At 44.6% G+C, this 21,584-nt stretch overlaps 1 protein-coding gene across 3 annotated transcripts in view; it reads left to right on the top strand.

Annotated features, from left to right (window-relative positions):
- Positions 1 to 19,661, top strand: part of LOC140199964 (E3 ubiquitin ligase RNF121) — a 104,622-nt gene extending 84,961 nt beyond the window's left edge. For 2 of the 3 annotated variants that reach the window (XM_072262482.1, XM_072262484.1), the window contains 2 exons: positions 2,019 to 2,120; positions 19,004 to 19,661. In XM_072262482.1, coding sequence (XP_072118583.1) covers positions 2,019 to 2,120; positions 19,004 to 19,124 — 223 coding nt within the window. In that variant the 3' untranslated portion in view covers positions 19,125 to 19,661. Of the gene's footprint in view, positions 1 to 2,018; positions 2,139 to 10,157; positions 10,284 to 19,003 lie in introns of those variants that run through there. The other variant, XM_072262483.1, reaches the window with a different exon arrangement.
- Positions 19,662 to 21,584: the final 1,923 nt, after the last annotated feature.

Consider the following 21,584-nt stretch of genomic DNA (forward strand, 5'->3'; position numbering starts at 1 on the left):
TGCAAAATGCTGGAGGAACTCAGCAGGTCCAGCAGCATCTATGGAGGGAAATAAACAGCTGAGACCCTTTATCAGCCCGAACTGCTGAGTTCCTCCAGCATTTTGAGTGTGTTGCTCAGTAATTCAAGGCTAGTTTACTTTCTTACAACATTCCTCCAGATCAAAGTGTGCAACACAGTGTGTATAGCTCACACACAATGCATAAAGTGATATTACCATAAGTAAATTAACAGGTAACCAGATATAGTCTTTGGTACATGGGAGGAAACAAGAGCATCCAGAGGAAACCCACACATTGACAAGGAGATCATACAGTCCATCCTCCCTACAGGCAGCGTGGGGATTAATCTCCGATTGTACAGCATTGCACTAACCACTACTCTACCATTATTTTGCCTTGATATTGAATCTTGGGTTTGTGGTCACTTTTAAGAGAACCGTAATCAGCTTTATTATCACTGACATGTGACATGAATTAGAATGCTTATTGCTGTCATGTGTACTGAGATACAGTGAAAAACTTGTCTTGCATTCTCTTAGAACCATAGAACACTACAGCACAGAAAACAGGCCATTCGGCCCTACTGGTCTGCCTCCACTTCTCCGGGAACTTGGGGCTCACCTTGTAGGTGGTCACTGTTTTATACAGATATCTGTACAGGTTCTGGGGCGTTGAATTAATGATCCTGAGCTTGAAGAGCCTACCATCCGGTAGCTTCTTGGGCGAGCAATGGTTCAGATCTCCAAGTTGCTGTCGGGGCTGGTTGACCAGTCCCACTTCACCAGCTCTGCCACCGAGGGAAGCATCAGCCGAGAGGCGCTTGTCGATGCTGAGCTGGGGCGGCTGTTTTCCGAGGAGGACGGGATGTTGAGCGCATTGGTGCTAAGGATCTGCGAAGGTCCCTGAAAGAAAAATGGTGAGAGAGGGAGATGTGAGAGGCCATCCACAAATAAGTTCGAAGTCCTCCAGATCACTACAGAAATACCGGAATAATCTTCCTTCCAACCATCAACATGGGAAAGTAAAAAAGGTAATAGTGATCATTACATGATGAAGTTGAGATTAGTAACAGAAGAAGAAAAGGAGCCATCTAAAGTTGGGCTTTGAAATTTGAATGGAGTGAACGACAGTGGAATGAATCCAAATCAGGTTTGATTTAATGTCATTTTCAACTTTAATGTCCTGAACACAGAAGACAGCACAGTACGGGGTCCTTCAGCCCACATTTTAACCAACACCAAGATCAATCTAACCCTTCTCTTCAAGTTCAGTCTGTTGTCATTCAACTCTACATGTGTATACTGCCAAACGAGACATTTCTCGGACCAAGGTGCACAACAGGATAAGATGCACTCAGACATAGAGCACATAAAATAATATTACCACTAGTAAATTAACAAATAATAAGATGCACTTACAGTACAATTCCCAGAATTGGAAGGGTCTGAGAATACTGATCAATAATTTCTTGAAAGTGGCATTACAGAAGGATAGGGTCATAAAGAGAGCTTTTTTGCACATTGACCTTCATAAATCAGAATAGAGAGTATACAGTTGGGATGTAAGATTGAAGTTGTATAAGTAGTGAGGCAAAGTTTTGAATTATGGTGCATTAACTTATTTTGTGGTAATATTTGTTTTATGTGCTGTGTGATATCTGTTTTGTGAGTACACCGTGGTCTGGAGGAAGCTTATTTATATGTACAGTCAGAGGACTGTAACTTGGCTTGAGCTTCAAGGAAGGAGAGGTTAGATTGACCTTCAAGTACATTACAGGTTCAGCACAACACAGTGGGTCAAAGGGCTTGTAATGTTCTTGTGGTTTATTACATATTTTTCTATGATTTCTAGCTCATTGGCGTAAGTTGTGGTGATTCTCAGCTGAGCTAGCCACACTGATGTGGTTTTGTCTTTGTGTCTCGTGTAAAAGTGCAGACTCGCTCTTGATCATGTTACACCACTTACTGAGCTGCGACCTGCAGCCCTAGCTCTGTTCTCCTTAACCTCACTCCTGCAGATTCCACGAGTTCTGCATCCGAGGCTGGTGCATTGTGGGAAAGAAGCAGACATGTCCGTACTGTAAAGAGAAGGTGGATCTGAAGAGGATGTTCAGTAACCCGTATCCTTCCACAACACAGTGAGAAATGGTTAACACTTGTAACTCTGAAATATTTCGCTGCACATTGTTTGTTTTATTTAGCAGCTGAGCATGCCTTCCGGCCCAATCACCCAGCAACACACCTATTTAACCCCTAGCCTAATCTCATGACAACTTACAATGACCATTTAAAATAGCGGTCCCCAACCACGTTGTGCTACAAAGCATGTGCTACAGGCCGTGGGAAACGATATGAGTCAGCTGCACCTTTCCTCATTCCTTGTCACGCACTGTTGGACTTGAACATAGGGTTGCCAACTGTCCCGTATTTACCGGGACATCCCGTATAATGGGCTAAATTGGGTTTGTCCCGTATTTCCCCCGCTAAAGTAGAGTGTTCCTATGAAGCCTTTCATGCCAAAATGGCGTGAAGTGAGGTAGCAATTACCATTAATTTATATGGGAAAATTTTTTGAACGTTCCCAGACCCAAAAAAATAACCTAACGAATCATACCGAATAACACATAAAACCGAAAATAAATAACACTAACATATAGTAAAAGCAGGATTGGTATGATAAATACACAGCCTATATAAAGTAGAAATAATATATGTACAGTATAGTCGGGAAGATGAAGGCAAATCCGATCTGTGGGGAAAAAAATCGGCACGTACGCGCATGCGCACATCGCATGCGCACAGGTGCCCACGCAAGTCTTCATGGTCATGGTAGTCTTTCCTGGGGTAAAGTGTCCCGGGATTTGACTACTACTTTTGTCCCTTATTTGGGAGTGAGAACGTTGGCAACCCTAACTGTAAAAGACATGTTGAGGTGAGTTTAACCCTACTTGAACAACACCACCCCCCCGCCCCGGTCAGTCGGTCCGCAAGAATATTGTCAATATTAAACCAGTCTGCAGTGCAAAAAAGTTTGGGGACCCCTGATTTAAACTACTAGCCAGTACGACTTTGGACTATGGGAGGAAACTGGGGAATACAGAAGAAAGTTGCACGGTTTACTGGTAGGACATACAAACTCCTTACAGATGGCATTGAAATTGAATTCGAAACTCAGGAAAGCTAGGAGATGTAATAGTGTCATGCTAGCCACTGCACCACTGTGATGTCCATAGAAATATCTGATCTCTGTTGGTGAACCACAGCCCTATAAAACTCTAAATCTCTGGTTAGGCAGCATCTGGAATGTTGCATTCAATTCTGTCGCTTCATTACAGGAAGGAGGTTGAAGCTTTGGAGTTAACAAGGTAACGAGCCCACATTGCCCAATTACACCCACGTGACCAATTAACCTACTAACTCGTGCGTCTTTGGAGTGTGGGAGGAAACCGGAGCACCCGGAGGAAGCACGTGGTCACGGGGAGAACGTACAAACTCCTTACAGACAGGAGCGGGAGTTGAATCTGGGTAATGGGCACTAGAATGGCATTATGCTACTGTGCTGCCCAACTGCATTCGGGGCATTTAAGAGACTCTTAGACAGACACGTGGATGAAAGCAAAATGGAAGGCTATGCGGGAGAGAAGGGATAGATTTGCCCGAGAGAAGGTTAAAAGGTGGCACAACATTATGGACTGAAGTGTCCTATGCCCTATAAAGCAATACAGTATGGTTCCCTCAGACACATTTGAAAAAGCAGCTCAAATACCTGAGAGCAGCTGATTTGACATCTCTGGCACGTGTAATGAAATTGTAGACACAAGAGGTACTGTAGATGCTGGAAATCCGAAGGGAAACACACAATGTGCTGGAGAAACTTAGCAGGTCAGGCAGCATCTATGGATGGGAATAAGTGGTAACGTTTTGGGCTAAGCCTCTTCATCAGGACTGAAATTTGTTTTGCAGCAGCAGTACAATGCAATAAATTATAATTCAAAAAGCTATGTATTATATCAAAAAGCAAAAAAAAATCACGAGGTAGTTTATTGTCTGTTCATAAATCTGAGGGTGGAGGGGAAGAAGCTGTTGCTAAAACGTTGAGTGTATGTCATCACACTCCTATACCTCCTCCTTGATGGTAGCAATGAGAAGAGGGCATGTCCTGGGTGATGGGGGTCCTGAATGATGGATGCCGCCTTTCTGAGGAATCACCTTTTGAAGGTGTCCTTGATGCCAATGATGGAGCTGAATCTGCAACTTTCTGCAGCTTTATTGCACCAGACAGTGATGCAACCAGTTAGAATGTGCTCCATGGTACATCTGTAGAGACTTGTGAGAAACAAACCAAGTCTCCCCAAGCTCCAAATGGATATAGCCGCTGCAAATGTATCCATAAGACCATAAGACAAAGGAGCAGAAGTAGGCCATTCGGCCCATCGAGTCTGCTCCGCCATTTTATCATGAGCTGATCCATTCTCCCATTTAGTCCCACTCCCCCACCTTCTCACCATAACCTTTGATGCCCTGGCTACTCAGATACCTATCAATCTCTGCCTTAAATACACCCAATGAGTTGGCCTCCACTGCCACCCGAGGCAAAAAATTCCACAGATTCACCACCCTCTGACTAAAAAAATTTCTTCGCATTTCTGTTCTGAAAGGGCGCCCTTCAATCCTTAAGTCATGCCCTCTCGTACTAGACTCCCCCATCATGGGAAACAACTTTGCCACATCCACTCTGTCCATGCCCTTTAACATTCGAAATGTTTCTATGAGGTCCCCCCTCATTCTCCTAAACTCCAAGGGATACAGTCCAAGAGCGGACGAACATTCCTCATATGTTAACCCTCTCATTCCTGGAATCATACTAGTGAATCTTCTCTGTACCCTCTCCAACGTCAGCACATCTTTTCTTAAATAAGGAGACCAAAACTGCCCACAGTACTCCAAGTGAGGTCTCACCAGTGCCTTATAGAGCCTCAACATCACATCCCTGCTCCTAAACTCTATTCCTCTAGAAATGAATGCCCAATACATTGGGCCCAAAATAGATCTTCAGAGATATTGACACTCAGGAACTTGAAACTTCATCCTTTCCTCTGTTGCTCCTTCAGTGAGGACAGCTGTGTGAGCGGTAACATCATCACGTCGGAATAATTTCATTGCCAATTAAATGATAAGCAGGTGAATAGTCAAAGGTTCAAGGATTTCACAAAAATCATATTATCCCTACCGAATGTGGTCAGGGGAAAAAGCTTTCAGATGGTGCTGAAATTACAACTCCCATGCAGAGAAAATTTACAAGGATGTTGCCAGGCCTTGAGGACCTGAGTTATAAACAAAGGTTGAATAGGTTCAGACTTCATTTCCCGATGTGTAAGAGAATGAGGGGAGATTTGATAGAGGTAGACAAAATTATGAAGGGGTATGGATAGCCTTTGAAACGGTGCTGCACATGAGGCTGCTAAACGTGATAAGAGCCCAGGGTATTACAGGAAAGATGATAGCATGGATAGAGCATTGGATGATTGATAGGAGGAAAAGAGAGGGAATAAAGGGACCCTTTTCTGACTAGTGTTCTATAGGGGTCAGTGTTGGGACCGCTTCTTTTTACATTGTACATCGACAATTTGGATGATGGAATTGATAGCTTTGTCGCCAAGTTTGCGGATGATACGAAGATAGGTGGAGGAGCCGGCAGTACTGAGGAAACAGAAGGACTTAGACAGATTAGGAGAATGGCAGACATGCCACCTCTCCCGGAAGTTCCGGGAGTCTCGCGCATATTAATAGTGGCACCCTGATGCTTGCAAATTATATACAATGTCACGGAAATCAATTTTTTTGAGAGTGAACGAACGAGAGCGTGAGAGAGAAAGCAAAAGAGAAAGCGAGAGAGAGCGAACAAGAAGAGAAAACAAGCGAGAGCAAGAGAGAAAGTGCGAGAGCAACCTCGAGAGAGAGGGAGCGCCCGAGAGCAAGCTCACAAGAGAGAGCGACCAAGCAAAAGCGCGCCATGGCAGAGTGTCCCAAAGAAAATATAAATCGTACGTCACCCCAGACTACCCTAAAGTGTACCCCTGCCTAATAGGGGTCAAAAATAATGACAGTGTTGCTTGCTGCACTGTTTGCAACAGTGACTTTTCTATTGCCCATGGTGGGTTAAGACTGTAAAAGACATGTTGAGGTGAGTTTAACAGGTGTCATTCATTTATTAGCATAGCTAACGTTATTTAAACTAGCTGACTAGCTGCTGAGGAGCTACTCTATTGCAGACATCCCACCTCTCCCGGAAGTCTCCTGCAAATTGATGGTGCTACCTCCCTGAAATGAGTTTTTCCAGGGTGGGATGTCTGGAATGGGCAAAGAGGTGGCAGATGAAAATCAGTGTTGGGAAGTGTATGGTCATACATTTTGGTAAAAGACTATTCTCTAAACAGGGAGAATTTTCAAAAACATGAGGTGCAAAGGCACTTGGAAATCCTTGTGCAGGTTTCCCTGAAGGTTAATTTGCAGGTTGAGTCAGTGGCGAGGAAGGCAAATGCAATGTTAGCATTCATTTCAAGAGGACTAGAATATAGAAGTGTGGATGTAATGCCGAGGTTGATGAGGCCTCACCTGGAGTATTGTGAGCAGTTTCAGGCCTTTTATTTAAGAAAAGGTGCTGGCACTGGAGAGAGGCAGGAGGAGGTTCACGAGAATTATTCTGGGAATGAAAGGGTTAACATGTACCAACTCAAACTGCTCAGCCCTTGCGGGAGGAGTCATTAGACCTTCCACATCAGACCACTCCTTCCACTCACTCTGCAGAAAGGAGAGCAACTTGTCTTTAAAGTCTACACCCCCAGCTAGGGGAAACTTGACTTCTGATTTGGCACACTTGCCTACACTCCCCTCCACCCGGAAAGTATGGACAGTCCACATCCCCCATTTCCCGGGTCCCCAATAGTACCAGACAGTTCTGCCACTATATCAACGCTAGTCTGAACTAGAACAAACTCTTTGCCCACCATTTTATCAAACCTCCATTCCACCCCTGCAGCATCCATAACCATGTATCGTAATCACTTATCGAACAATAGTTTAACACAGACTTAAACTGAACGAACAGGGCAATCACATAACCCACTGAATCAACACTCGACAATCACACAGCATCCAACGAAATTGATCCCGGACGATACCCCCCGAATGAAACAGCCTGGTCTCCTCAGCTGCGCAAGTCTAGGGAAGACAACTTCCAGCCCCCCAAACTGATGAGATCCCATCCCAAACCTCGGTGTGTGTGGATGCCATGAAATTACAGACGGTACGCTGCATATAATTAAAGGAATTTATGAATCTTAACTGAAGGGCTAGTAAGGAATAACAAAAGGAAAAGGGCCCATTCTAATTAAACAGTCAAATGTGCAGAATTTGGAACTCATCTTGAACTTCTCGGTCACTCACGCAGTGGGCCCTCGATCAACATGAAAGCACGTACCACCTTCTGAACGTCACTCATAATCCATCTCGAACAACGAGTCTCCCCCCTATCATATGCTATGACTGGTTCTCCCCAGCGTCTTCTCTCTTCATCTCCTCTTGAACAAAAAAAAACCTGAGGCACAACCTTATTGTCCCTCACCAAGAAAACCTCCCGCTAATTGGATGGCACCACATTCCACATCATCCCTTATCTTCAACAATAACCCAAACAGGCTGAAAGCAGAACAGCAGCTCTTACAGAGCAGCTAAGGGAAATACCTATAGTGTAACAGTAAAGATGTGAGCCAGGGCACTACATATAGAAAGCCCTAGTTAGAGTGAATGTGAAGAAGATGTTTCCTATAGTGGAGGAGTCTAGGACCAGAGGACACAGCCTCAGAATTGAGGGGCACTCATTTACAACATAGATGAGGAGGAACTTCTTTAGCCAGAATTATTCTGTGGAATTCATTGCCACAGACAGTGGTGGAGGCCAAGTCATTGAGTGAAATTTGATAGGTTCTTGATTAATAAGAAAGTCAAAGGTTATAGGGAGAAGGAAGGATAATGGGGGTAAGAGGGAAATGGATCGACCATGATGAAATGGCAGAGCAGACTCAAAGGCCCAAGTGACATTATGCTTCTATGTTTTATGCTCTTATAGAAAGGGTAAATACAAGCAGGCTTTTTTCCACTGAGGGTGGCTGAGACTAGAACTAGTGGTTATGGGTTAAAGGTGAAAAGTGGAATGTTTAAGGGAACATGAGGGGAATTCCTTCAGTCAGAGGGTGGTGGGAGTGTGGAACGAGCTGCCAGCGGAAGTGGTGGTGTGGGGTCACCATTTCAACGTTTAAGAGCAGTTTGGATGGGCAGGGCATGCAGGTGGATGAGACTATACCGATTAAAAGTTCAGCACAGACTAGGTGGGCTGAAGGATCTGTTTCTCTGCAGAGGTCTTCTGCGACTCTCCGCATCAGCTGTGCATACAAGTCATGCATTCATAAATGATGCAGCCCAAAGCATCGCCGACCGCTTGTTGCTCACCTTATCAAACGTCACCTGCCTCACCTGTGGCAGTATCTGCCGTCTATAATTGATTTACTTATTTTATTTATTATTATTTTTCTTCTTTCTTCTATATAATGTATTGCATTGAACTGCTGCTGCTAATAAACCTGATTCTGATTCAGATCAGCACTGCAGAAGTGGAGTGGTTCACATAGGCTAAACTGTCTAAGAGATCAACTCCATTAGCACATTAGGAGTTTCAGCCAAGAACGTGCAGTGGGATTTGATCCCACTGACCCCAAACTCAGTTTGAGTGGTACAGAGCACACAGCTTAGGTAACAGCTGAAAGTTACATCCAATGTAGTCAAGATGGTGCCAGGCTGCGATGTCCATCATGGTCATGGTTGTTATGAGGGACCATTTTAGAAGACAGACCAATACAGCATATACACTGTCAGCTTAGTACCGTAATCAAGTGGCTAACTAAACCAGTCTCCTCTGCAGACACAATGTCCATATCCCGCAATTTTCCTCAAATTCATTTGCCTATCTAAATGTTTCTTAAAAGTCCCTAATGTATCTGCCTCTACCACCAACTCAGGCAGCACCATCCAATGACCCACCACTCTGTGTTAAAAAAAATTGCCCCTCACATCTCCTTTGAAATTGTCTCCTCTCGCCTTAAATACATGCCTTCTGGTTTTGGACGTTTTAACCCTAGGAAAAATATAGTCTCTCTGCTCTATCTGTGTCTCTCATAATCATATAAAGAGCCATCAGATCTCCTTTTGGCCTCCGCTGCTCCAGAGAAATCAACCCCAGTTTGTCCACCCTTTTGTTATAACATGTCCTCTAATCCACACTGCATCCTGGTAAACCTCCTTGGCACCCTCTCCAAAGCCTCGACATTCTTCCTGTAATGGGATGACCAGAACTAGGCAATACTTGGGGATTATCAGGACCCGGGTCAGGAGTCAGGAGTTAGGTTAAGTTTTAAGGACAGGGATGTAGAGGAATTGAAATTTAGGCCAGAGTCTAGGCCTCCACTACACAGTCGAAGGCCGGTGGCTCCCATGTACAGATATCAGGTTGGCAAGAGCCATGGACAAAGACCAGCGAGGATGAGAGCTGGTGACCACCAAGGGTGTATTCTTTCTTCTTCTTTTCCAGTCTTGGGCCAAAATATCGATTGTTTATTCCCCTCCATAGATGCTGCCTGACCTGCTGAGTTCCTGCAGTGTTTTGTGTGTGTTGCTCTGGCTTTCCAGCATGCAGAATCTTTTTTCTCTTTTTAAAATTATTTTTTTTTACCCCTAAATAAACCTCCCCTCACCCGCCCTTCCCGAACATACCATGGCAGCTAATGTATTTACAATACAAAAATTCACAAATACAAGTACAGACATTTCATAGCCATACCCCCACACTACTTCAAGATGAAGGCCCACACAAATCCACAGCATGTCAGATGATCCAAAATACACTCATATTACAATTCATCAACCACCTTGTGAGGTAAATTATAAGCGTGTTAAATGGGAGGCAACTTCCCAAGTACAATCAAATGCCCTCAACTAGTAGGTAATTTCTTAAGACTCCCAAAATATGATAAGAAAGGTCCCCATTTCGAATAGAACTTTTTCACAGACACCCTCAAAGTGAATTTAATCTTTTCTAATTTCAGAAAAAACATTACATCCTCTAACCAAGCAGCAGCAGATGGGGGAAGTGGCAGATTTCCAGACCAGCAAAATTCTCCTATGGGCCAATAGTGATGTAAATGCAATGATATCCGACTGGTTTTCATTTAAACCCAAAACATCATCTGCCACACCAAATACAGCTATAAGCGGGCAAGGTCTCAGTGTCACCCCCAAAACCTCACTGATAATTTTAGAAACCAGTGCCCATTAGCCATCAGGCTGAGGGCATGACCAAAATTCATGTACTAAACCAGCTGGAGAGAAGGAACACCTGTCACAGCCAGTGTCTGTCCCAGGAAAAATGTCAGCAAGCCTGGCTTTACTTAGATGTACCCTGTGTAAAACTTTAAATTGTATGAGCCCCAGTCTAGCACATGATGATGAGAAATGAACCCTATTCAATACTTTTGCCCAATATTCCTCAGCCAGATCCATACCGAGGTCGTCCTCCCACCTAGTCTTAGTTTTGTTTAGATCTTGAACTCCCAAAGACATCAGCTGAGAGTATAGTACAGAGATCAGCCCTTTATTGTTAAAGCTAAGAGTGAGTTTCTCCCATAACATAGCAGGTGGTAGATCAGGAAAAGAGGGAAATTTTTCCTTGACAAAGTGGCGAATCTGCAGGTATTTTAAAAAAAATGATTATGCGGAAGGCCATACTTACCGCGCAGGTTATCAAAACTATCAAATGTGTTATCAGTGTACAAGTCCTTAATGCGCATAAGACCGTTCAAACCCATCGTCTGAAAACTGAAGCTGATGTGAACTTACAGTGGCAGTGAAATTGATTAAAAATTTTGAGGGTGGAGAGCACGGTCGGGTTAGATGTGAATTGAGAGGATTTGAATGGTAAGGAAGGATACACTAAAGCTGGGAGAGAGGAGGAGTGGCAAGACCGTGTCTCAAGCAGGCACCAGTTTCAGCATGCAGAGCCTTTTATGTTAATATTAGTTTAGTGTGAGTAAGTGGTTGATGGTCAGTGCAGATAGGATACAACAGAGGATCTCTTTATCTCAACTCTGCCCATAATCTCATGACATTGCTTTATGTAGAAGAGATCAGTACCGTTTTGACCATGGACCCCATGCAAGTCCACAAGCCCTTCCTCTTTCTCCCACCCTCCTCTCCCTTCCAACAATTAACAGCACCAGACCCTGGCGGAAGAAGAACACGTTTGGTCATCTCTTTGGTTCACTAATCAAAATACATATGTCACCGTGTACAACCCTAAGATTCATTTTCTTCAGACGTTCACAGTAAATACAAAGAAACAGCATTTTAGATTTCCAGTATCTGTAGTTGTGTTTTTTTACTTTAATTTTACTGCAAAAAAAACCAAGCAAATTAATAATAATAAATAAATAAGAAACAACTGTCGAGAACAGGAGATGAAGAGCCCTTGAAAGAGTCTGTAGGTTGTGTGAAAACAGTTCAGTGTTGGGGTGAGTGAAATTATCCCCTTTAGTTCATGAGCCTGATGGTTGAGGGGTAATAACTGTTCCAGAACCTGGTGGTGCAAGTCCTGAGGCTCCCATACCACCTTCTTGATGGCAGCAGCGAGAAGAGAGCCTGGCCTGGATGCCAGTGGTCTTTGAGGATGGATGCTGTTTTCCTGCGACAGTGTTCTGTGTTCATGTGCTCAGTGCTGGGGAGCGAGTTACCTTTGATGGACTAGACTATTTCCACTATTTTTTGTAGGCTTTTTCATTCAGCGGCAGTGGCTTCTCTCTACCAGGCTGTGATGCAACCGATCAATATATTCCCCACTGCACATCTATAGAAGTTTATTAAAAGTTTTAGATGATATGCTGAATCTTCACAAACTTCTAAGGTGGTGAGCCTAGGGTACAGCATTCTGGTCAATGGTTCCTTGGCTGGACTGAGAAAAGGTAGGTGGAAGGTTAATTCCCTATCTTTGTATCCCAGCAGTTATCACTTATCCTTACTGAAAAGCATGCTGCAGTTTACCCCTAATCCCAGTGCTTTAGTCATGCTCAAATGCCTCATTCGTGAGACTTGCCATTACATAGCAGTTTCACGTATGCTTCTCAGAACAGGACTGAAATTACGAGTAAATGCTTCTCTCCTTCAAGCATCTTGTTCCTGAAAGTCGCACGCAATATTCATGTGAAGGTCCAGAGTTTGTGGAATGTAACGCCCACATACAAGCCCACTAAACCTTTCCAATTCAACAGAGGAATAAGGCTTCCTGGCCAAAAGACAGTCTCTCTCTCACTGCACAGACAAAGTAAGGAACCTATGAACTGAAACAGGAGCTAATATTTTAGACAAAAATGAAGCTGAAACCTTTTTTTTCATACATTAAAGAGGAACAAAGAACAAACAAGCAGGAAATTTTTAAATAAAGTTTCCCTTTAGTTGGAAGAGATTGACCAGACTCTGCAAACGAAGTTTTGCAGCAACATGCCTCACCAATCCTGTGTTGCTGCAGCTCACAATGTTGTGCTGATCTTTTAACATGGAGCATACACTCAGTGGCCGTTTATTAAGAACACCTGTACGCCATAAGGCAAGCAGAATTAGGCCAGTCAGCCCATCGAGTCTGTTCCACCATTCCAGCATGGTTGATCCCAGATCCCATTCAACCCCATACACCTGCCTTCTCACCATAATCTTTGATGCCCTGACCAATCAGAAAACTATCAATTTTTGCTTTAAGTATACCCGGGGTCTCAACCTCCACACCCGTCTGCAGCAGACATTCCACAGATTCACTGCTCTTTGGCTAAAAAAGTTCCTTTTCAACTTTGTTCAAAAGGGTCGCCCCTCATTTTGAGGCTGTGCCCTCTAGTTCTGGACACCTTCACGATAGGAAACATCCTCTCCACATCCACCCTATCTAGTCCCTTCAACATTCCTCAAAGTTGCTGGTGAACGCAGCAGGCCAGGCAGCATCTCTAGGAAGAGGTACAGTCGAAGTTTCAGGCCAAGACCCTTCGTGACAAAGGGTCTTGGCCTGAAACTTCGACTGTACCTCTTCCTAGAGATGCTGCCTGGCCTGCTGCGTTCACCAGCAACTTTGATGCGTGTTGCTTGAATTTCCAGCATCTGCAGAATTCCTGTTGTTTGCCTTTCAACATTCTGTAGGTTTCAATGACACTGCCCTGTATTTTTTTAAATTCCCGTGAGTATAGACCCAGACCTGCCAAACATTCCTCATATATTAAAGCCCTTCCCAAAATCACCCTCGTGAACCTTCTCTGGACCCTTCGCAATGACAACATATACTTTCTGAGATATGGGGCCCAAAACTGTTGACAATACTCCTTACTAATGGACTCTTAACACTTTCCCAACCACTGAGATTAGGCTAACTTGCTTATAATTTCCTTTCTTTTGCCTTCCTCCCTTCTTAAAGAGAGGAATGACATTTGCAACTTTCAAGTCTCTGGAACCATGCCAGAATCAAGTGATTCTGGAAAGACCATAACAAATGCATCTTCAATCTCTTCAGCATACTCTTACAGAACTGTGGGATGTAGTCTATCTGGTCCAGGTGACTTATCCACCTTAAGACTTTTTGGTTTGCCTAGCACATTTTCCTTTGTAATAGCAATGGCGCTCACTCCTGCTCCCTGACATTCATAGACCTCTGGGACACTGTTAGTGTGGTCCACAGTGAAGATTGATGCAAAGTACTTATTAAATTAATTTGTCATTTCTTTGTCTCCCATTACTACCTCACCAGCAACATTTTCCAGTGGTCCAATATCAACTCTCACCTCCCTTTTAGAAACATAGAAAATAGGTGCAGGAGTAGGCCATTCGGCCCTTCGAGCCTGCACCGCCATTCAGTATGATCATGGCGGATCATCCAACTCAGAACACTGTACCTGCCTTCTCTCCATACCCCCTGATCCCTTTAGCCACAAGGGCCATATCTAACTCCCTCTTAAATATAGCCAATGAACTGGCCTCAACTGTTTCCTGTGGCAGAAAATTCCACAGATTCACCACTCTCTGTGTGAAGAAGTTTTTCCTCATCTCGGTCCTAAAAGGCTTCCCCTTTATCCTCAAACTGTGGCCCCTCGTTCTGGACTTCCCCAACATCAGGAACAATCTTCCTGCATCTAGCCTGTCCAATCCCTTTAGAATTTTATATGTTTCAATCAGATCCCCCCTCAATCTTCTAAATTCCAGAGAGTATAAGCCTAGTCATTTGAAAGTCCTGCCAGCCCAGGAATCAATCTGGTGAACCTTCTTTGTACTCCCTCTATGGCAAGAATGTCTTTCCTCAGATTCGGGGACCAAAACTGCACATAATACTCTAGGTGTGGTCTCACCAAGGCCTTGTACAACTGCAGTAGTACCTCCCTGCTCCTGTACTGGAATCCTCTTGCTATGAATGCCAGCATACCATTCGCCTTTTTCACCGCCTGCTGTACCTGCATGCCCACTTTCAATGACTGTTGTACAATGACACCCAGGTCTCGTTGCACCTCCCCTTTTCCTAATCAACCACCATTCAGATAATAATCTGTTTTCCTGTTCTTGCCACCAAAGTGGATAACCTCACATTTATCGACATTAAATTGCATCTGCAGTGAATTTGCCCACTCACCTAACCTATCCAAGTCACCCTGCATCCTCTTAGCATCCTCCTCACAGCTAACACTGCCGCCCAGCTTCGTGTCATCCGCAAACTTGGAGATGCTGCATTTAATTCCCTCATCCAAGTCATTAATATATATTGTAAACAACTGGGGTCCCAGCACTGAGCCTTGCGGTACCCCACTAGTCACTGCCTGCCATTCTGAAAAGGTCCCGTTTATTCCCACTCTTTGCTTCCTGTCTGCCAACCAATTCTCTATCCACATCAATACCATACCCCCAATACCGTGTGCTTTAAGTTTGCACACTAGTCTCCTGTGTGGGACCTTGTCAAAAGCCTTTTGAAAATCCAAATATACCACATCCACTGGTTCTCTCCTATCCAGTCTACTAGATACATCCTCAAAAAATTCTATGAGATTCGTCGGACATAATTTTCCTTTTACAAATCCATGCTGACTTTGTCCGATGATTTCACCGCTTTCCAAATGTGCTGTTACCACATCTTTGATAACTGACTCCAGTAGTTTCCCCACCACCGATGTTAGGCTAACTGGTCTATAATTCCCCGGTTTCTCTCTCCCTCCTTTTTTAAAAAGTGGGGTTACATTAGCCACCCTCCAATCCTCAGGAACTAATCCAGAATCTAAAGAGTTTTGAAAAATTATCACTAATGCATCCACTATTTCTCAGGCTACTTCCTTAAGCGCTTTGGGGTGCAGACCATCTGGCCCTGGGGATTTATCTGCCTTCAATCCCTTCAATTTACCTAACACCACTTCCCTACTAACATGTATTTCCCTCAGTTCCTCCATCTCACTAGACCCTTGGTCTCCTACTATTTCCGGAAGATTATTTATGTCCTCCTTAGTGAAGACAGAACCAAAGTAGTTATTCAATTGGTCTGCCATGTCCATGTTCCCCATGATCAATTCACCTGTTTCTGACTGTAAGGGACCTACATTTGTCTTAACCAATCTTTTTCTTTTCACATATCTATAAAAGCTTTTACAGTCAGTTTTTATGTTCCCTGCCAGCTTTCTCTCATAATCTTTTTTCCCTTTCCTAATTAAGCCCTTTGTCCTCCTCTGCTGGACTCTAAATTTCTCCCAGTCCTCAGGTGTGCTGCTTTTTCTGGCTAATTTGTATGTTTCTTCTTTGGAATTGATACTATCCGTAATTTCCCTTGTCAGCCACAGGTGCACTACCTTCCCTGGTTTATTCTTTTGCCAAACTGGGATGAACAATTGTTGTAGTTCATCCATGTGAGCTTTAAATGCTTGCCATTGTATTTCCACCGTCAACCCTTTAAGTATCATTTGCCAGTCTATTTTAGCTAATTCATGTCTCATACCTTCAAAGTTACCCTTCTTTAAGTTCAGAATCTTTGTTTCTGAATTAACTATATCACTCTCCATCTTAATGAAGAATTCCACCATATTATGGTCACTCTTACCTAAGGGGCCTCGCACGACAAGATTGCTAACTAACCCTTCCTCATTGCTCAATACCCAGTCCAGAATGGCCTGCTCTCTAGTTTTACTCTTCATATAACTGAAAAAACTTCTGGCTTTATATTATTGGCTAGTTTGCTCTCATCTTTCCCTTCTTACAGCTCTCTTCGTTGCCTTTTGTTGGATTCTAAAAATTTCACAATCATCCAATTTCCCACTTACTTTTTTTTACATTATATGCTCTTTCCTTGGATTTTATGCAGTCCTTAACTTCCCTTGTCAGCCACAGTTGCCTAGCCCTGCCATTAGAGAACAGCTTCTTCTGAGGGACATATCTATCCTGTGCCTTGTGAACTGTTCCCAGAAACTTCAGCCATCTCTGTTCTGCCATCATCCCTGCCAGTATCCTCCTCCAATCCACCTGGGCAACTCCTCTCTCATGCCTCTGTAATTCCCTTTATTCCATTGCTATACTAATACATCTGACTGAAAATTGCAGTATGAATTCAATCATATTATGATCACTGCCTCCTAAGGGTTCCTTTAGATTAAGCTCTCTAGTAAAATCTGGATTATTACACAACACCTAATCTAAGATAGCCTTTCCCTGAGCAGGCTCAAGCACAAGTTGCTCTAAAAAGGCATCACTTAAAACCCGAAGGTCATTGAACTGCAGCTCCAGTTCCCTAACACAGTCTCTAAGGAGCTGCATCTCAACACACCTGGTGCAGATGTGGCCATTAGGCAGGCTGGAAGTCTCCTGGAAATCCCACATCTGACACCCAGAACAGAATACTGGCCCTGCAAACATACCCCCTATTGTTTCAAGAGTTAAATAGGAAAAAGAAATAAGCAGAAAGTATACCTTGCCTCTGCCTGTTCTTGCCAAAGCCTGTTGAGCCAAAGCCTTACCACTCTGACAATGACCATTCCACTCTGGACCTGCACGAGAATGTCTGCGCCGCAGTCCAATCCTGCTTGGTCATGCAAATATCTAATTAGCCAATCATGTGGCAACAGCTCAATACATAAAAGCATGCAGACGTGGTGAAGAAGTTCAGTTGTTCAGACCAAACACCAGAATAGGGAGGAAATGTGATCTAAGTGACTTTGACTGTGAAATAATTGTTGGTGCCAGAGGGGGTGGTGTGAATGTCTCAGAAGCTGCTGATCTGGGATTTTCACGCACAATAATCTCTAGAGTTTACGGAGAATGGTGCAAAAACCCCAAAAAAAACATCCAGTGAGTGGCAGTTCTGTGAGTGAAAACACCTTGTTAATGAGAAGTCAGACTGGCTCAAGCTGTCAGGAAGGTGACAGTAACTCACGTATTACAACAGTGGTGTGCAGAAGAGCATCTCTGAATGCACAGCACATCAAACCTTGACATGGATGGGCTACAAGCGCGCACACTCAGTGGCCATATAAGTACAGGGGGTACCTAATAAAGTGGCCACTGAGTGTGGAATGGTGCAGACCCTTTAGCTTTTTAACTTACTCCAAGATCAATCTTAACCCTTCCTTCCCACATGACCTTCCATTACACTTTCATCTACGTGCCTATCTAAGGGTTTCTTAAATGCTCTGCCTCTTGCACACCCCAGGCAGCACATTCCATGCACCCACCACTCTCTATGTAAAAAAAACTTACATTGCCACCAAAGGCTGTGGAGGCCAAGTCAGTGGGTATATTTAAAAGGGAGATTTGATGGAGTCTTGATTGGTCAGGGCGGGGGAGACTCAGTGGGTTGAATGGGCTAATTTTGCTCCTATGTCTTATGTGCTTTCTAGGTTAATGACACCCTTTCTATACTTTTTTATTATTTAGAGATACAGCGTGAAACAGGCCTTCCCAGCCCACTGAGCCACACTGCCCAGCAACCCACCTATTTAACCTTAGCCTGCTCGCAGGACAACTTACAATGACCAATTAACGTACTGACCAGTACGTCTTTGGAATGTGGGAGGAAACTGGAGTGCCCAGTGGAAACCCACTTGGTCACGGGGAGAGCATTCAAACTCCTACAGACAGCATTGGAAATGAACTCCAAACTCTGGACACCCCCCCCCCGCCCCAAGCTGGTAGTGTCAGTGACATTGGAGAGGGTCCAGAGGAGGTTCGAGAGAATGATTCCAGGAGTGAAAGGATTAACATATGAGGAGTGTTTGATGGTTCTGAGCCTCTACTCACTGGAGTTAAGAAGAATGTGGAGGGTTCTCACTGAAACCTCTCATTATTGGGAGGCCTAGGTAGAGTGGATGTGGAGGATGTTTCCTATGGTGGGGGAGTCTAGGGCACAGCCTTAGAATAGAAGGACATCCCTTTAAAACAGAGGTGAGGAGGAATTTCCTTAGCTAGAGAGTAGTGAACCTGTGGAATTCTTTGCCATAGTGGCTGTGGAGGCCAAGTCATTGGCATTGGGTATAGATTCTTCGTTAGTCAGGTTGACAAGGGTTATGGGGAGAAGACAGGAGAATGGGGTTGCGAAGGAAAATAAATCAGCCGTGATGGATGGACAGAGCAAAATGGCTTAATTCTGCTCCTAGGTCGTATGGCCTTTAGCATAATCCTGAATTCTTGCCCATTGCTTGAAGTTGTGTTCTACCTCTGTGGTTCCATAGAAATTTTAGAGTCAGCTGCAGCGGAAACCATGAGCTGTTCCACGCTGTATGTCGAATGAGCCATTTCACGTGCATCACTGACCTTTACAACTGTGTGCCCTTTAAAATTCAGGAAGTTGGCTGTATCCCCTTCCTGTCGAATCTTGCTTGCTAATTTCCTTAACATCCCCCTTCCTCAGCTGGGAGCGACCTCATGTTATGTATGGCCAGTTGCTGGACTGGTTGCGTTACTTGGTTGCTTGGCAACCTGTGATCATCGGACTGGTACAGGGTATCAACTACAGTCTGGGACTGGAATAAGTGGCTACTTCTCCTGAGTTTTTAAACCCTCATCCACTCCCCCATCTCCCTGAAACACCAATTCCATGGATTTGAACCAATCAGAATGTTTTGTTAAGTTGTGGGACGCCCCGGCGGAGGAAGAGAAGGGAGTACTCACCTCCTGCCATTTGGACAAGAGGAGCAAGCAGGCTGGCTTTGCTGACCACCGTATCTCTCCTCCTAAAGGACGTGAAGATTTCCAACACCAACTTTGACATCTCCCATCTCCGAGTGGATCAGCCTGTGGGTCTGGACAGCCTCCCAAGCCTGTGCTACGTTTGTGGGGCCAGCAAACCAGCTCTGTGTCTAACATCCTCAGCGGCCTCCTCCTCTTCCTGTTCCTGACCAGCAGTCTCAAGGGACTGGATGGCCTCTCCGGGCATGCAGGTTGTTGTGGTGACTAAATCCGAAATTGCAGGCCTGGATGCTGTTTTGTTTCTTCAGAAGATTCAACCTGCCTTCAGACTGGAAGTTGAGAATTTCTTTTTTAAAAAATGAATAAATGGGTTCCCAGCACTTTGCATGTTTAGGGTATCTACTGATTGGTTTGCGGGACCAGATGTAACTTAAATCGTGGAATTGAGCAACAAACGTGGTGTTTCCCTCTTTGTGGTGTCAGGGTGTAAAATAGCAACATGAGGTAAGCAGTAATACCAGCTGCTGATGTAGGGGTTAGGGCGGTCATCAGCTCTCTAGTAAATTCTGGGAATCCTGTGGCATCCACCGGCTCAGGGGTTGAATCATACTCACACACACAATTCAGCAGGTCAGGCAGCATCAATGGAGGAGAATGAACAGTCCATGTTTCTGGCCAAGATTCTTCATTAGGACCAGAATGAGAAGGTGAGGGGTGGGGAAGAGGGAATACAAGCTGAAGTTGATAGTTGAGACCAGCTGGGTGGGGGAGGTGGGAGGTGGAAAAGGTAAAGGGCTGAGGAAGAACAAATCTGAGAGTAGAGTCAGCGGTCCATGGGAGGAAGGGAAGGAAGTGAGAAGGGGTGAGGGAGGAATGGAAAAAGAGTGAAAGGGAATAGGGACAAGTTAGAGAAATCAATGTTCATGCTATCAGACTGAAGGCTCCCCAGAAGGAATACAAGATACTGCTCCTGCAACCTGAGAGGGACCTCTTCGTGGCAGTAGAGGAGGCCATCGACCGACGTCAGAATCAGAATGAGAAGTCGAATTGAAATGCGTGGCCACTGGAAGACTGGAGATTGAACAAAACTCTGCTGATTGGAGAGGGGAATAAGATCCCATTCACTGGCCTGCAAAAGAGAAGAGGAGGAGAGGACGGAGTGGGGGTGGGGAGGGTCAGGGTTCCAGTTACACAAGAAGCAGAACATTCTCAAAAGGTTTAAACCCATCCTTTTTTACATCACAGATGTATATAGAGAAAAGGCTGTATTTTTACACTCTCTGATCTTTCGTATTGGATTACTTGGGCATTAATCATTGGGATTGCGTCCTCTCCTGTCCCTCCAGAGTCTACCTGCAGCCAGGTTTTCTCCAGGTGGAGGTGAACATAGGTGACACAGGTAACTATCCGGTGTGCACTTCTTTACAGCCCGGTAACAGGTCCTTCCAGCCCAGTGAGTGCGTGCCACCCAACTACACCCATACGGTCAGTTAACCCGCAGGTCTTTGGAATGTGGGAGGAAACCCACGTGGTGAAGGGGAGAACATACAGACAACGGCAGGAATTGAACCCGGGTTGCAGTGACATGGTAGCATAGCACAGCACGACGCTTTACAGTACCAGCAACCCGGTTCAGTTCCTTCCACTGCCTGTAAGGAGTTTGTACTTTCTGCCTGTGACTGCGTGGGTTTCCTCCTATTGCCCAAAGATGGACTAGTTGGTAGGTTGTTATTTGCTCATTGTAAATTATACCGCGATTAGGATAGGATTAAGTCAGGTGGGGGGGGCGGGGTTGCTGGAAGGTGCGGCTTGAAAGGCCGGAAGGACCTGTTCCGTGCTGAATTCCAGTAAATAAATAATAAATTTCTGACACTAATAGTGTTACACTGACCACTGAAATGGGAGCTTTTATGTGTGTGATGACAAGGATGTTTCTGAGGCAAGAGGGAGGATTGGACTTCACTGGAGGGAATATCTGCCAAGTGGTGTCAATTCAGCTGGATAAAGGAGAGACCAGATTCCCCCACCTCATGTCTCCCCCTCAGTGAAGTAACTCCGTGCCTTTGGGGTAGGCATGAACACACACATGGGGAGGTAGATGCTCAAGATCATTCTGCAATCACTCACTGAGATGCCTGTTGTGACTGGATGGATAGAAGCACCAGACCAGTCAGCCCTTGGGGAATGCACGCAAAACACTGGAGGAACTCAGCAGGTTGGGTAGCATCTACGGAGGGAAATAACCAGTCAATGGTTTGGCCCTTATTTGAATAAACCCCACCGTGTGCTCTCTTTGGTATAGG

This window comes from Mobula birostris, chromosome 7, assembly GCF_030028105.1.
Source record: "Mobula birostris isolate sMobBir1 chromosome 7, sMobBir1.hap1, whole genome shotgun sequence".
NCBI lineage: Eukaryota > Metazoa > Chordata > Chondrichthyes > Myliobatiformes > Myliobatidae > Mobula > Mobula birostris.